Source organism: Anolis sagrei, chromosome 2 (assembly GCF_037176765.1).
Source record: "Anolis sagrei isolate rAnoSag1 chromosome 2, rAnoSag1.mat, whole genome shotgun sequence".
NCBI lineage: Eukaryota > Metazoa > Chordata > Lepidosauria > Squamata > Dactyloidae > Anolis > Anolis sagrei.
The window spans coordinates 95,354,509-95,369,811 of record NC_090022.1 but is presented as its reverse complement, the minus strand read 5'-3'; the positions used below and the strand labels follow the sequence as shown (position 1 = coordinate 95,369,811).

Genomic DNA, 15,303 nt, shown 5'->3' with positions numbered 1-15,303 from the left:
TTCAATCTTTAAATCCTCATATAATGTCAGCTTTTCCAGTTGTTTCTCTTCAATCCTGCTGTCATCTGGGATTGCAGCATTGACAATCCATATTTCGTTTATTAACACGATCATGAAGTCAGGAGTATTGTGCTCCAAAACACTGTCAGTCTGAATTCAGAAGTCCCAAAGTAGTTTGATGTGTTCATTTTCTTTAACCTTTTCAGGCTTATGATCCCACCAGTTCTTTGTCACAGCAGGCAGATAGTATTTGTGGCACATGTTCCAATGAATCATCTAAGCAACGACATTATGCCTCTGTTTGTAGTCTGTCTGTGTGATCTTGTAACAGGTGATGATGTGATCTGTCGTTCTGTCTGCTTTCCTGCCGAGTCTACACTTGGGATCTGTCGTGGACTTCTCAATTCTGGCTTTGATGGCATTGGTTCTAATGGCTTGTTCTTGGGCTGCCAGAATCAGGCCCTCCATCTCCTTTTTCAAAGTTCCACTTGTAAGCCACATCCACATTTTTTCCTTGTCAATTTGGCTCTCAATTTTTCCCAGGAACTGTCCATGGAGAGCCTTCTTTTGCCAGTTTTCTCTTCTGCTCTGCCTTGTATTTTTATGGTATTTACTCCTTGTATTTTGCACTTGAAGCAGTTTTCTACTATTGACTTCCATCAGTGTTCGTTCTTGACTGCCTTTCACATAATCTGCCAGTGCATGTTTCTCTTCTTCTACCCTTTGCTTCACTTGCAGAAGCCTTCACTTGCAGAAGCCTTCTGCCTCCTGATTTTCTGAGCAGGTAAAGTCTGTCGACATCACTACGCCAGTCTAATGAGTAGTGGATTGTCATCAGTTTTCTTGTTTTTCTGTCCAGATCATCCATCTCTGTTTGTGTCCAGATCACAATTCCAGCAGTGTATCTGATGACGGGGATGGCTCAGGCATTGATAACCTTGATTGTATTTCCGCCATTTAATTTGCACTTCAAAACATTTCTGACCGTATGGACATATTCTTTTGTGACCACATTTTTCACATGCCCATGCTTGATATTGTCCAACTGTAGTACACCCAGATATTTATAGGCTTCGGGCTGGTTGCATTTTATGGTTTGTCCAGTTGACATCTCTATGTCCTTGCTGTGAGTAATTTTCCCTTTCTTTAATGTCATTGTGGCATATTTGTCTAGGCCAAACTCCATACTGATGTCAGTGCTGAAGATTCTGACTGTGTTGGTCAGTGATTGGATTTCAGTTTCTGATTTTCTGTAAACTTTAGATCATCCATGTACAACAAATTGTATTTTTTTGTGAATTTCTTGCTGTTTGGTATCTCAAGTTTGTTTTCTGTAGAATTACTGACAGTGGGATCATTGCCATGATGAACAACAGTGGGGACAGTGAGTCACCCTGGAAAATTCCTCTCTTGATGTTAACAATTCCATAGTTTTCGTTGCTCACAAACAATTCAGTTTTCCATTGTTTCATTGCATTTTCAGTGAACTTTCTAATATTTTCACAAACCCCAGTGACATCTAGGCATTTGATGATCCAACAATGTGGCAGTGAGTCAAATGCTTTTTTGTCATCAATCCAAGTTGTATAGAGGTTTGTTTTGTGGCTTTTGCAATTCAGTAATGCATTATTATTATTATTATTATTCTTTGAAACACAACAAGATAAATCCACAGCAAACAAGATCACTCTGCTGGCTGTTGTATTGGATCACACGTCGGACACTTCCCAAGTGTCTAGGACTGATGTATCGGCAAATAATGTGTGCAAATCCCAGCAAGATGGCCTTTTGCAGCTGGCTGATGGTAATTTTATCAGCACCAATTGTGTTTAAATGCAGGCCAAGGTCTTTAGGCACTGCACCCAGTGTGGCAATCACCACTGGGACCACCTTGACTGGCTTGTGCCGAAGTCTTTGCAGTTTGATCTTTAAATCCTCATATTGTGTCAGCTTTTCCAGTTGTTTCTCTTCAGTCCTGCTATCACCTGGGATTGCAACATTGACAATCCATACTTTGTTTTTTAACACGATTGTGAGTTCAGGAGTATTGTGCTCCAATACTCTGTCTGTCTGAATTTGGAAGTTCCTGAGTAGTTTGACATGTTGATTTTCTGTAACTTTTTCAGGCTTCTGACCCCACCAGTTCTTTGTCGTAAACAGATGGTATTTGTGGCCCAAGTTCCAATTAATCATCTGAGCAACGGTGTTATGCCCCTGCCTGTAGTCTATCTTCTTTTGCAAATAAATAATGCATTATTATTATTATTATTATTATTATTTTACTGACATAAAAACTCAGTATGTCACAGCAAATCTATATGCGGGATTTTGTATCACAAAACCACAAGTCGAACACTTCCCAAGTGTCTAGAACTGTGTGATGTATTTTGAATGATGTGTGCAGATCCAAGTAAGTTGGCCTTTTGCAGTTAACAGATCGTAATTTTGTCAATGTTTATGGTTTCCAAATGCTGGCTGAGATCTTTTGGCATGGCACTCAGTGTGCTGATGACCACCTGTACTGGTTTATGCTAGAGCCTTTGCAGTTAGATTTTGAGGTCCTGATAACAGCTGAGTTTTCCCTGTTGATTTTCCTCAATTCGACTGTCATTATTCTTAGTAGTAGTTCCAATGTGCCTTCCCAGAATAGGAAATCTCCAATACCAAGTCCCATAAGCACTTTATTAGAACCAATGACTGCTGCACACCGCACACCGCACACCGCACACCGCACTTGCCCTAGAAGCCTCATATATACCACCTGTCATATCTGCACTTTTAATCTTGTACCCATTACTCCGGCCCGGCCCAGTTTTATTGTGCTTTAGTGTATTGTTTATTGCCTGTTGTTCTTTTTTGTTTTTATTTTGTTTTGTTTTGATTTGCTTAGATTGTATTGTTATATTGTGTGTTGAGGCCTCGGCCTGTGTAAGCCGCATCAAGTCCTTCGGGAGATGCTAGCGGGGTACAAATAAAGTTTAATAATAATAATAATAGTATTAGTAGTAGGAGTAGGAGTAGTAGTATGGAAGTTGTAGTTGTAGTTTAGAGAGTTGTAGTTTAGAGAAGTTGTAGTTTAGAGAGGCGCCAAAGAGTGAAGGCGCCTCTCTAAACTACAAATCCAAGGATTCCATAACACAGAGCCCTGTCAGCCAAATTACATTTATTCCCAATGCACCGTGGAAGACTTTGCACGATTGCCAGCCAGGTGAGGCGGAAAGAAACGGGCGGCGCTAGGACCCAGGGGTATGAAGGGATGCGAAGGGCGATAGCAGGGCTGCTGGCTCTGCTCTTTTCCCAAGATCACGTGACTGGGTGACGTCACAAAGAGGCGGGCCAAGAGCGAAGGCAGCGCGGCGGAGCAGAGGCTGCGGCTGGAGAACGGCGGTGAGTTACAGTTCCAGGAAGGAAGGAAGGATCGTCTGCACTGTAGAATGAATGCGGTTTGGCACCGCTTTGGCCGCCATAGCTCAGTGCTATGGGATCTTGGAAGCTGTAGCTTTGCCTCACCAAAACACTCTATCATAGGCATGGGCAAACTCTGCCCTACAGGTGTTTTGGACTTCAACTCCCACAATTCCTAACAGCCGGTAGGCTGTTAGGAATTGTGGGAGTTGAAGTCCAAAACACCTGTAGGGCTGAAGTTTGCCCATCCCTGCCTAAAGGCACAAGGTCTTGGAAGCGGAGCAGGGTCTGTTAACCAAAGCCTTCTTTCACAATTGCAGGTTGGGATGAAGCTCATCATTCTAGAAAACTATGATCAAGCCAGTGAATGGGCCGCAAAGTACATTAGGAATCGAATAATCCAGTTCAATCCGGGTCCGGACAAATATTTCACCCTTGGACTTCCCACTGGTAAGTTTCCAGCCCGGCATTCCAGGAGGTTTTGCAGGGATAAGATGTTACTTGGCTGCATCATTCAGCCTGGATTCACAATGAAGTCAAAAATAATTTGGGGTGTTTGCCATCAGTGATCACCTTATGCATTTGCCATAAATGTTTAAGAGATGACTGTACACGAAAGCATACACCCAGTTGTCAATTCTCATGAAAGGACAACTTCTGGATCTACACTGCCATATAATGCAGATTAACTGCATAGAGGTGGATTATATGGCAGTGTAGACTTGCCTGATCCACTTCAATGCAGATTCTGAAATTGCATTATGTGACGGTGTAAATCCAGCCTGAATCAAAGTAAGCATAGGGCTCTTCCAGACAGGCCCTATATCCCAGTTTTTCTGCTTATCCCAGATTATATGGCAGTGCAGACTCATATAATCCAGTTTAATGTAGAAAACGTGGGATCAGATCCTAGAATATAGGGCTTATCTGGAGGGGCCCTTATTGAATTGTTCCTTTGAGTCAACTGGCTATTCTAGTTGAGACTAGTTGAGTATTTATTATTCTAAAGTTTTACAGAACTTGTTTATAAATGTGTACATTTTGCTTGTGCTTGAGCCCTCCATGCCCTTCCCATGTCATATGCTTATTATTTTTAGAGTGACATCTGATAAGAATCAGAACCTCTTTGTAGGCTATGTTAAACAAGAAAATTCAGTAGGACTTACCTTAGGAAGAAAGCTATTAAGGATGGAGGACACAATAGAATTTTCTAATACTATGTATAGTACGGGACCCCTGGTGGCACAATGGGTTGAACTGCTAAGCTGCAGAACTTGCTGACCAAAAGGTCGGCGGTTTGAATTCAGGGAGCGGGGTGAGCTCCCGCTGTTAGCCCCAGCTTCTGCCAACCTAGCAGTTTGAAAACATTCAAATGTGATTAGATCAATAGGTACCACTCCTGCAGAAAGGTAATGGTGCTCCATACAGTCATGCCAGCCACATGACCTTGATGATGACTACAGGCAAGGGCGGCTCTTCAGTTTAGAAATAGAGATTAGTGCTACCCCCCAGAGTTGGACACAACTAGGTTTAAGGTCAAGGGGAAACCTTTACTTTATCTATGTATAGTACAGAAGGCATGGATTGGGGGGAAGGGTCTTCTTCTATCAGTACAGGCTGAGTTTCTCTTATCTGGAATTCTGAAATAATCCAAAATGGTCCACATGGGTGGCTGAGACAGGTACCCCTTTGTTTTCTGATGGATCAGTGTACACAAACTTAATGTACAAAGTAAACACATTGTATATAAAATACCATCAAGCTATGTATTCATGAAACATAAATTAATTTCATATTTAGACTTGGTCCTGGTGGGTTAAAACGCTAAGCTGCAGAACTTGCTGACTGAAAGGTCAGCAGTTTGAATTTGGGGGATGGGGTGAGTTCCCACTGTTAGCCCCAGCTTCTGCCAACCTAGCAGTTCAAAAACATGCAAATGTGAGTAGATCAATAGGTACTGCTCCGGTGGGAAGGTAACAGTGCTCCATGCAATCATGCTGTCCACGTGACCTTGGAGGTGTTTATGGACAACGCCGGCTCTTGAGCTTAAAAATTTAGATAAGCACCAACCCCCAGAGTCAGACTCGACTAGACTCTACCTATGCAAGTATTCCAAAATTATAGGAGGGGATGGATCCATAATACAAAACACTTCTGGTCCCAAGCATTTGGAATAAGGGATATTCAACCTGTACTGGCACTGGGAATCATACAGAAATGGAGGAGATTCAGAACCGGTAATGAGAAGAACTTTACACAATATATAATTAAATTATGGTTATCGCTACCACATAATGCATTATATTGATAGCTGTCAACCTGAAGGACCTTTAAGATTGATATTATCACAAATGAATGAATAAATAGAGCACAGTGCAATCTATGACTATTACTAATCAAACAGACAAGTAGATAGGCAGATATCCCCATGATCAAAATAGTGCTGAGGAAAGCACTTGCAATATTGGTATTGCACTCCATTGCTGTCTGTGGGTTTCTGTGGTATAGAACTAAAACTTTGCTGAAAGTGCACCATTTTTTTTAATTTCCAGGAAGTACTCCACTCGGATGCTACAGAAAACTAATAGAATATTGCCGTAATGGCGATTTATCTTTCAAATATGTGAAAACCTTCAACATGGATGAATATGTAGGTGAGTCAACTTTTATGTTGAGAACAGGTGTGGAGAGCAATAACTGCTGTTCATGGTCCACATATTTTTGAACATCAACATGTTTGTTTGTTTATAGACAAGCCGATATATACACAGGTGCATCAAGTGACTCAAGAACTGAGCTGTTAACCAAGAAATTGCCGGCTCATATTTCACCTCTGAGAAGCAAGCATTCTTAGACTAGAGGCCTGTTTCACCCCATGCCCAATGTGCACTCTAGGAAGGGAGTCGGCAACCACAGACTTTGCTAAAGCAAAAGGAATGGGCACAGATGTATTTTTTATTATTTCAACTTCCCCCGGCGTACAAAATCCAACTCAGTTCTGTATTTTATTTATTTATTTATATCCTGCTTTTAACCTATGGGTGGAACTCAAATAGGCAAACAGTAATTAAAATGACAGAAATTACATGACACAAAAGCTAAAATTTTGTGTCAGATAAAATTAATAAACAGATAACACAATTACATAAACCATAGACAACAAAGTTAATAAATGCAACATGTTCCACTAAAATTCCCTGGGCCTTAGGCCCCTGAGGTAATCCATAAAAATTATATTAAAAATCTTAAAACTCTATTTGTTTAGACAGTGTATACAGTCCGAGATAGCCTTCATCAATATTCTTTACCCATCGCAGCCTGATCATTTCCTATTATGGGTTATTGAGAAAGGCCTGCTCCCACAGGAAGGTTTTGACCTGTACACAAAAGACTAGTAGAAAGAGGGCCAATTGCATCTCTTTGGGAAGGGAATTCTAGAGCTGCGGGGCCACCACCGAGAATACCCTCTCTCGTTTCTACCAACCATGCTTGTTATGGCAGTGGGACCGAGAGAATGGCCTCTTCTGATGATCTCAGGGCTCATGTGGGCTGGTAGGAGAAGATGCGGTCCCTCAAGTAGGCTGGGCCTGAACCATTTAGGGCTTTATATTTTGTACATCTCTACTCATGTCTACTTCACTGATCTTTAAGGTACTATCTTTTAAAAACTACCAGTAAGCAACAAAGTAGTGGACTCTAGTATAAAGACCTACATATGCAACTCAAGGAGTTGGTGAAAAGTTCCTTTCCTCTTCTAATATTGTCATTTTCATGTTCATGCACAACAACGAGGTTGGGCTAGTTCTCCAAGACAGGCTTTCCCTGTTGCTTGTGGTGAATGAGTTTGTGGAGCAAAGAGATGGGTTGGGAAAGACTTCTTCACAGTTTTCTTCCCACAGCCTTCAGTTTTGCTTTTGGATCGAGCTGCAGAGCTTGCAGCAGTTTGTAAGAAGGAAGTGCTCTTTGTAAAATATATGTGTTGAACCTTGCACCATTACAAATGCTGACTTCTTGTACTCCTGTTGGGAGTAACAGAACTGTAAGGAGAGGAGACCCTCTTATTGAAAACTTAGCCAGTGTGTAAATAAATATGAAGGACAAGATGTGTTAGTGTCACCCAAGGCCTCCAGAAGTAGAAGGAAACTTTAAAAACAGGAGGTCTAATGAAGTAAAAAAGTAGCCCCATTGGGGGCCAAGGAATGAGGAGTGTCAGATGAGTAAGAATGGGAAAACATGAGTTCATAGAATGGAAAGAGTTGGTTGGATTGCCCATGGCTGGCGGGAATCCTAAACAGCAGGGCTCTTAGGAGGAAAGTTATCCTGCAACATTTTGTTGCTATTCTCTCATATTTTAGTTATCTTGAAACAATAACTAAAGTATTTTCTTGCAGTATGAGAAGCCAGTACTTAAGTTGTGTCTTTGTGTATGTATTTCAGACCTTGGAAATGATACTTTTGAACAACAATTCCCTTAATTCCCTAGCCAGAATCCCCACTGGGTGATTGTGGGCATTGTAATCCAACTTTTCTGAGCTCTGATTTAAATTTAGTAAAAAGTACAATTATTAGTGTATCTAAACATAATTTTTGAACAACTGTGATCTTCTGCATAGGCAGCTACTTGGTGCCTTGATCAGCTTGCATTAGCCATTGAAGAATGGGAGCAAAGTCAGAATTTTCCTATCAGAATTTAAGAAGCTATGCCCTTTGTCCTGCAATAACAGTACCTGCATTACCATTAACTAGTATCTGATGACATCTGCAAATAGTTGTTCTCCTGCAACATTGCCTCAAGATTATGAGAACTTTGACACTTCCCCTATCTTCTCGCTTGCTATGGCAAGAAAACAAACTCTGGGGCATTTTTCTGTTCTGTTTAAGCACTTCTAAAACATTCAAGGGTTAAGATAGGTAGTGCATTGACTCAGAGTGCACTTTATACAATGGAAGAGGAATGTAGGATTTGCCAAGTAGAAATGGGATACCCTCATGCACAGAATTTATCTTAGGGGACATAGTGCAAAAACAGCAATAAGAATATAAAGCACCAGCTCTATCTCTGCATACTGCAGTACTACTTTGGAGTATATTTGCTGTCTTGCTACCACAGAGATCAGGTTGTAATTCAAAATGTTCTGCAAGCAATGGTTGATGTTAGCCAGTTGGAGCTCAGGGAATGCTGTGAAGGGGATGGGATAGAGGGAAAATTTATTGGTGTGAGAGATTGGATTTGTATTTTCATATTATTCATGGAAGACAGGATTTGATTTGTATTTTCACATTATTCATGGAAGACCTCAATGACCTATGAAGGTTTCCTATACTCTGGAGCAGGTTTTGAGGATTCATAGAAGGAAATATTCCCTGCTGCCAATTCCATTGAAAGAAGCAGTACGTAGAATGATCCTGTTGGATCTCAAGAACAGAAATAAGTCTCAGTTTTGTATCCTTTATTCCCCATATCCATTAGCAGTTGTGTGGACGAGGGAATTTCTCCAAGTGGAAAGCCATAGTTGGATTTCTCCTGTGTCCAACCAGTCCTAAATTATTGACTGACTGGCAGCAGTTCTCCGGGGTCTCTAATGCAAGGAATGATGCTTCAAAGACCTCCAACTGGAGATTGAACCTAGGATCTCTAGCATATAAAGCAGGCACTTTATTGCAGTTGTTGCTTTATTGCAATAATAGTGTTGTTCACTATTATTATGGTTAGGAAAGTGGGGTGTAAATGGAATGTGCATAACCATGAGTGAATGTCCTCTTTTGTTAGGTCTGCCAAGGGATCATCCAGAGAGCTATCATTCCTTCATGTGGGACAATTTCTTCAAGCATATTGACATTGATCCTGAAAACACTCATATCCTGGATGGGAATGCACCTGATCTACAGGCAGAGTGTGACGCTTTTGAAGAAAAGATCAAGGAGGCGGGAGGAATCGAGCTCTTTGTTGGAGGTAGCTGTTTGAAAGAGGGCTGGAGGAAGCATAGCAATGAGTTTGTGCATGCTTATGGTGCATCTACACTGTAGAATGAATGCAGTTTGACACCACTTTAACTGCCATGGCCCAATGCTCTGAAATCCTGGGTGTTGTAGTTTTGTCAAGGTCAAGCACTCTTTGGCAGAGAAGAATAAATACCTTGGAAAACTACAACTCCCATGGTTCTGAAGCATTGAGCCTTGGCAGTTCAAGTGGTGTCAAACTGCATTCATTTTACAGTGTTGATGCACCCTTATGTATCTCACAGTATGTGTGAAATGGCCATTGCAGCCTTGAGTGTCATAAAGAGCTTTCATACCTCTTTATGACACAAAATACCGGTAATTGCATCAGGGCCATTTTGCATTATGCTGGAAGTCAACTTGGTAAACTGTCCAGGATTATATACATACAAAGCAATGTACACTCATGCGTGAAACAGACAAGAAAGCTGTGTAATGAATAAAAAGTCTACATTGATGTTACATGCCTTCCTACAAGTGTTGTGCAGTATATTTCTTTGAACATGTAACACTTACTATAATACAGAACATTTGACCTTCCAGATCTTTTGGGATGTAACTTCCACAACAGCCAAAGCCTTTTAGGAGTAGTAGATGGGGTTATTTCTTTCTGGAAGCATGAGATATTGGTCCTTTTTTCACAGTGTAACATAAACACCAGTGTAATATTTTTTCTTAACTGCTTGAAGTAATTTGGTAAAAATGAAGAGCTCATTGCCCAATAGCAAGAACAAAGCATGCTGAAATTCAAAGGGTGAAGACCTGGGAATGTATTATTGAAGTCAATGTTAATTAGACTGGGCTAAAAAATTACTGGGTGTTTTGGTTTAAAGTCAACTTCACTTGCAGTAGATATACTATGAAATAAGTGGCTCATGGGCTTATCTTAAAACTGGAAACCCTCACATGTATGCCATATCATTGATTTATGGAAGTGCAAGGAATAGATTATCCAATCTTAAATCATATTTCCCAATGTTCTGCTAAGGTTATGCACTTATACTCAATTATTTATCCATAAAGTGCCATTGCTTTTGCTTGCTAGATTATAAATTCCAACTGTCTCTATTATAGGTATTGGTCCAGATGGTCATATTGCTTTCAATGAGCCAGGCTCGAGCCTGGTGTCTAGAACCAGAGTGAAGACTTTGGCGATGGACACAATATTGGCTAATGCCCGATTCTTTGAGGGTGACCTCTCCAAAGTGCCTACAATGGCTCTCACAGTTGGAGTGGGTACAGTCATGGATGCTCGAGAGGTAAGTAGCACAATAGTAACCTAACAGAAGAAAAGAGAAAGTGTGTTTTTGAACCAAAATACATTTGGGTGGATGTATTCTAGAGCAGGCACGGGCAAACTTCGACCCTCCAGGTGTTTTGCTTTTCCACAATTCCTAGCAGATAGTAAGATGGCTGGGATTTCCTGGGAGTTGAAGTCCAAAAGACCTGGAGGGTCGAAGTTTACCAGATGCCTGCTCTAGACTATTGTGTGCATAATCTCATTGGCGTTATTGGGACTTAAACACTGACTTATGTTTTTTCCCCATTCAACTTTATTTCTGTTGTAACAGATGAGAAGTGTAAGTGAAATAGTAGTATGTTTATAAATTGTGACCTTAGATCCATAGTGCAGTCTTCACACACATATGTATGCATCCACACACATCACATTTGTCTTCAGCACAATAAAGATGATGGCCCAGAACTTAATAACAAACGTTTTCCTACAGAATATCCATTTGGTTTTGCTGTACCAGTTTGTTTGTTTGTTGCCTCCAACCTCTGGAACTCCCTTCCTAAGGAGTTAAAGATGGCTCCCTCCATCCCCGCTTTCAAAAAACAACTGAAGACATACCTTTGCTCACTGGCTTAGAAGAGGAGGAATAGTAGTTGGTAGTACTACCATTATACCTCTGATTAATTGTTGCAATTCGTATGCGTTCCCTGCTCACCCCACCAGCTCAATAGATATCTTGAGCAATGATTAATCAGTTTGCCCCAAAGAAATAGGAAATTGTTTCCATTCGATGTTTCATGTTTTTTCTTATGTCTGTTATAGCATGCTGTGCTTTTTATTTAATCTTAGTTTGTTAAGTTATAATTTGTGTTTATATGTTGGGTTGTATAAATTTTGTTAGTATGGATGTATTGTTGTTATATTTGGGCATTGAATGTTTGCCTTTTATGTTTGGAATCTGCCCTGAGTCCCTTTGGGGAGATAGAGCGGAATTTTAATAAAGTTTTATATTATTATGATTATGATGATGATGATTATTATTATTATTATTATTAACTGGCACAAAACATAGTATGTCACAGCAAATGAGATCTATATGCTGCATTTTGTATCACAAAATCTCAAGTTGAACATTTCCCAAGGGTCTAGGACTGTGTGATGTATTTTCGAATGATGCGTGCAGATCCAAGTAAAGTGGCCTTTTACAGATGATCGTGATTTTGTCAATGTTTACTGTTTCCAAATTATTATTATTATTATTATTATTATTATTATTATTATATTGTTTTTCTTATTTCAAACTGAATCAAAGTACATTTCTGGAAGGTGACAACATCACAAGGAACAAGCTATATAAGACTGTAGGCCATAAAAGCTCATGCTATAATAAATGTGTTCGTCCCTGTGGTGCTGCAGGATTGTTAACATGCAATGAGAACTATAGAGCTTCCAGATAAATGGAAGTCTAACCAGTTTAGCATCTGAACTCCTTCTGCTGACACAGCAAATGAACTAGCAAAGAACCCTGGAAATCTCACTACAGCATGGCCTGGTAACACTTGTGAGAAAGCCACAGCCTTAATATAGCCAATGTCAGCAAATGAGTCAGTGACTTTTAATCTGAGTCTGCTGTATTCTTCGTTTTCTACTGATTGGCTGCTACTAGTACAGTAAATCTGTTGTTTAAACAAAGCCAGGAGTTACTTGGCGACTCTCCCACATATCCCTGTATACCTGTGGAATCCAGATGGAGAATGTGCAGGGGGGGGGGGGGTTGTTGCTTGAAATGTTTAAATGCAACTTTATTGCTTTGCTAGAAGGAATTATTCTTTACCAGAAATATGTGATTACTCAGAGGGCTCATGTAAATTATGTGGTTGTTTTCCAGTTTCCTTCTTTGTTTTGAGGAGATCAGTTTCAAGTTCATTCTAAAATGAGTGGGGAGCTCTTGTTTGCTTTAATGGCTATAATTTTCTCTCTGTCCTCCCTTACTCAATGAACAGAGTTTCAAACTATTGCAGTAGCACTCTTTGACTTTATTAATTTGCAAAATGTTGGTGGGTGGCTGCTGATTTCTATGCCTTTGTCTTTACAAATGTAAAACCTTTTTTACTTTCTGAAACTTGTAATACGAGCCAAAGCTTTTGGTGTGTTTTCCTGCAATTCAGGTTATGATTCTAATCACAGGAGCTCACAAAGCATTTGCCTTGCACAAAGCTATTGAAGAAGGCATAAACCACATGTGGACAGTGTCGGCCTTTCAGCAACATCCCCGCACAGTGTTTGTGTGTGATGAGGATGCCACTCTGGAATTGAAAGTCAAAACAGTGAAGTACTTTCATGGTAAGTAGCTGAGAATGGCTGCGTAAAGGAGACATTAAAACACTGAAGTGAGCTATGGTAACTTGAGCCTACCACTGATTGTGTAAAAGGCTTCCATTGGGCTGGCACCTGTTTCCAGTTCCTGCTTTGAAATATATGAATTTATCTGCCAGCCTTAAATATCAGCGGATGAACCAATTGTTAGTCCCAACTAGAGCAGACTATTGAAAAAACAGGACTTCATAAGTCAACACTTGAGTCATTGGCCTGTATCCGAAAATATGTTTTTACTAGCATTAATCTTCCTGCACTACCAGCTGCATATTTTCTATTGTTGGATGAAAGGGGGGGTCAGTCTGGAGGGGTCAGTCTAGACAGCCTCTTTGCATTTCAAGCCTCTGTCACCTTGCCCCTTTAAGAAACCTCTCAGGTATGGAGCCTCAGGCAAGACACTTCTGGTTCTTGGAAGATAACCTTTTCGTGAGAGGAAGGTGGAGAGAGAGGAGAGCTGGAGGGTCTACAGAATAGCACATCCAGTCAGAGCTGTATTCAAGTCCAGTCAGTTAAATTTTGAGACCATCTTAGAAATAGTTGAACATCATACAAGAAAGAGACAAGAAGAAGAAATAAAATTCAAGAGCCTTAGTTCAGCTAGAACCGAATCTATCTCTCAAAACTTCACCTCTCCTCATAAATACTTTGTAGTGAGACTCAGGAGGAGAGAAAATCTAAAATTCTTGTCAGTTAATTCATTCATGTTTGATTCAGTTATCTAGTCTCCAATCTGTTCTCTATGCAACCTGTTCACCATCAAAGTAGTTAAGATAGCATGGGGGCAGAACAGTTATGTATATGTATGGCTAAAAGAAATGAGAAAAATAACTAGAAGGAAGCCAGGGCAGATAAAAAAAACCAAAAACAAATCTGCCAAAGAGGTAGTATGGGTTATTGGTGTGCTCCATCCCCCTCACAAATGTTTGGGCATTAAATGGGTTTTAGTACAAGAATCTTGATTGAAAGACCTATTCAGTCACAGCTAGCCTGTACTTAGCATTCAACAATACCTAGCCAGAGGCTTGTGGATTACACGCAGCGTGTGACCCTTTAAGGATAATACTTCGGATTCCATTCAGAACTGTGAGTAGCTATTATCATAGCTGAAGATACATTTCCAGGTATCTTTGTCTGGATGTGTCTGATCAGCATCCTTGTAATTCGCCAATGGAGTAAGATTGAAGAAAGACATTAAGCATTTCCTCACCTCACTTCACTGGCTGTTCCTTTTAGGGAATGATAATGTGTACAGAGAATGTGTCAGCTAATTTGGTGCTCAATATTCAGGGGCAGGGAGGCAGAGGAGAAGCCATGCAACCAATGACAAGCTGGAAAAAGGAAACACGGACGAGGAACAATGTTTTGGCCTTCCAAAATGTTAGCTCTTTCAGAATACAAGGGATTTTTTTTAAAGAGCTAATGAGTCTGCCAGTTATAATATTCCCAAGTTACACTCAATGTCATGTGAACATTCCAAGGTAATAACAAAGGAAAACGTGGAATAGGAAGAACAAATATTCCATCATTTCGGCCACAGTTTTTGGGACACAGGCATTAGAAGAAATAACTGTTTTCTTTTCCCTTACTCAGGCTTGATGCTTGTTCATGACAAACTTGTGGAACCACTATACAGTATGAAAGAAACAGGAACAAAGAAAAGCCAAGGAAAGAAGCCATACGGTGACTAGACTCTTGAGTCCTGAGAAACTGGTTAAGCATACCCTTCTGGTAACACAAGGAGGTGAAATCTGCAGCAGTACACATCCCTCATTTCCACTATTGGAAAATACATTTCCCCTCCATGCTAAACTGGTAGCAGGAAATGTGACCACATCAAGCATTCTCCAACAACAGCGCTGTTTGAACATTATCAGTTCAAACTGACCAAGTGACAGAATGGAAATAGTCTATCACTTAACAGATCATTAAATGCACTAAGGATAACTGGGAAAGAGATTTTAACCTGTAATATTAATCTCAATCTATATGCAGATACATATACTCAAGTATGGAATTTGCAAGAAGTGGAATGTTTGCTATTTTTTTTAACATTAAAGACAAACAGGATTTTTGAAAAACAACTGGGATGTATTTATTTTATAGAGTTGGGAAAAGGGTGCTAGGCCTTATTGGATGGACACCTGCTCAAAGAAAAATGATACGTCAAGTTTTCACCATTGCTATTTATCATCTAAAAGGTAAAGGTTTTCCCCTGATATTAAGTCTAGTCGAGTCTGACTCTGGGGGGGGGGGGGGGTAGTACTCATCTCCATTTTTAAGCCAAA

The 15,303-nt window shown here is 40.3% G+C and overlaps 1 protein-coding gene across 1 annotated transcript; it reads left to right on the top strand.

Annotated features, from left to right (window-relative positions):
• Positions 1-3,280: 3,280 nt before the first annotated feature.
• Positions 3,281-15,099, top strand: GNPDA1 (glucosamine-6-phosphate deaminase 1). Its single transcript, XM_060765197.2, has 7 exons — positions 3,281-3,387; positions 3,726-3,855; positions 5,958-6,059; positions 9,176-9,358; positions 10,480-10,664; positions 12,811-12,985; positions 14,609-15,099. The coding sequence occupies exons 2-7, from the start codon at positions 3,732-3,734 to the stop codon at positions 14,704-14,706; spliced, it is 867 nt and encodes a 288-aa protein (XP_060621180.1). The 5' UTR covers positions 3,281-3,387; positions 3,726-3,731; the 3' UTR covers positions 14,707-15,099.
• The last annotated feature ends 204 nt before the right edge of the window (positions 15,100-15,303 follow it).

Excerpts from the sequence above, each read along its gene's own strand:
- GNPDA1 (XM_060765197.2), top strand. The coding sequence starts at position 3,732 with ATGAAGCTCATCATTCTAGAAAACTATGATCAAGCCAGTGAATGGGCC. Across the intron at positions 3,856-5,957 it reads CACCCTTGGACTTCCCACTG|GAAGTACTCCACTCGGATGC; the intron begins GTAAGTTTCCAG and ends TTTAATTTCCAG. Across the intron at positions 10,665-12,810 it reads CAGTCATGGATGCTCGAGAG|GTTATGATTCTAATCACAGG; the intron begins GTAAGTAGCACA and ends CCTGCAATTCAG.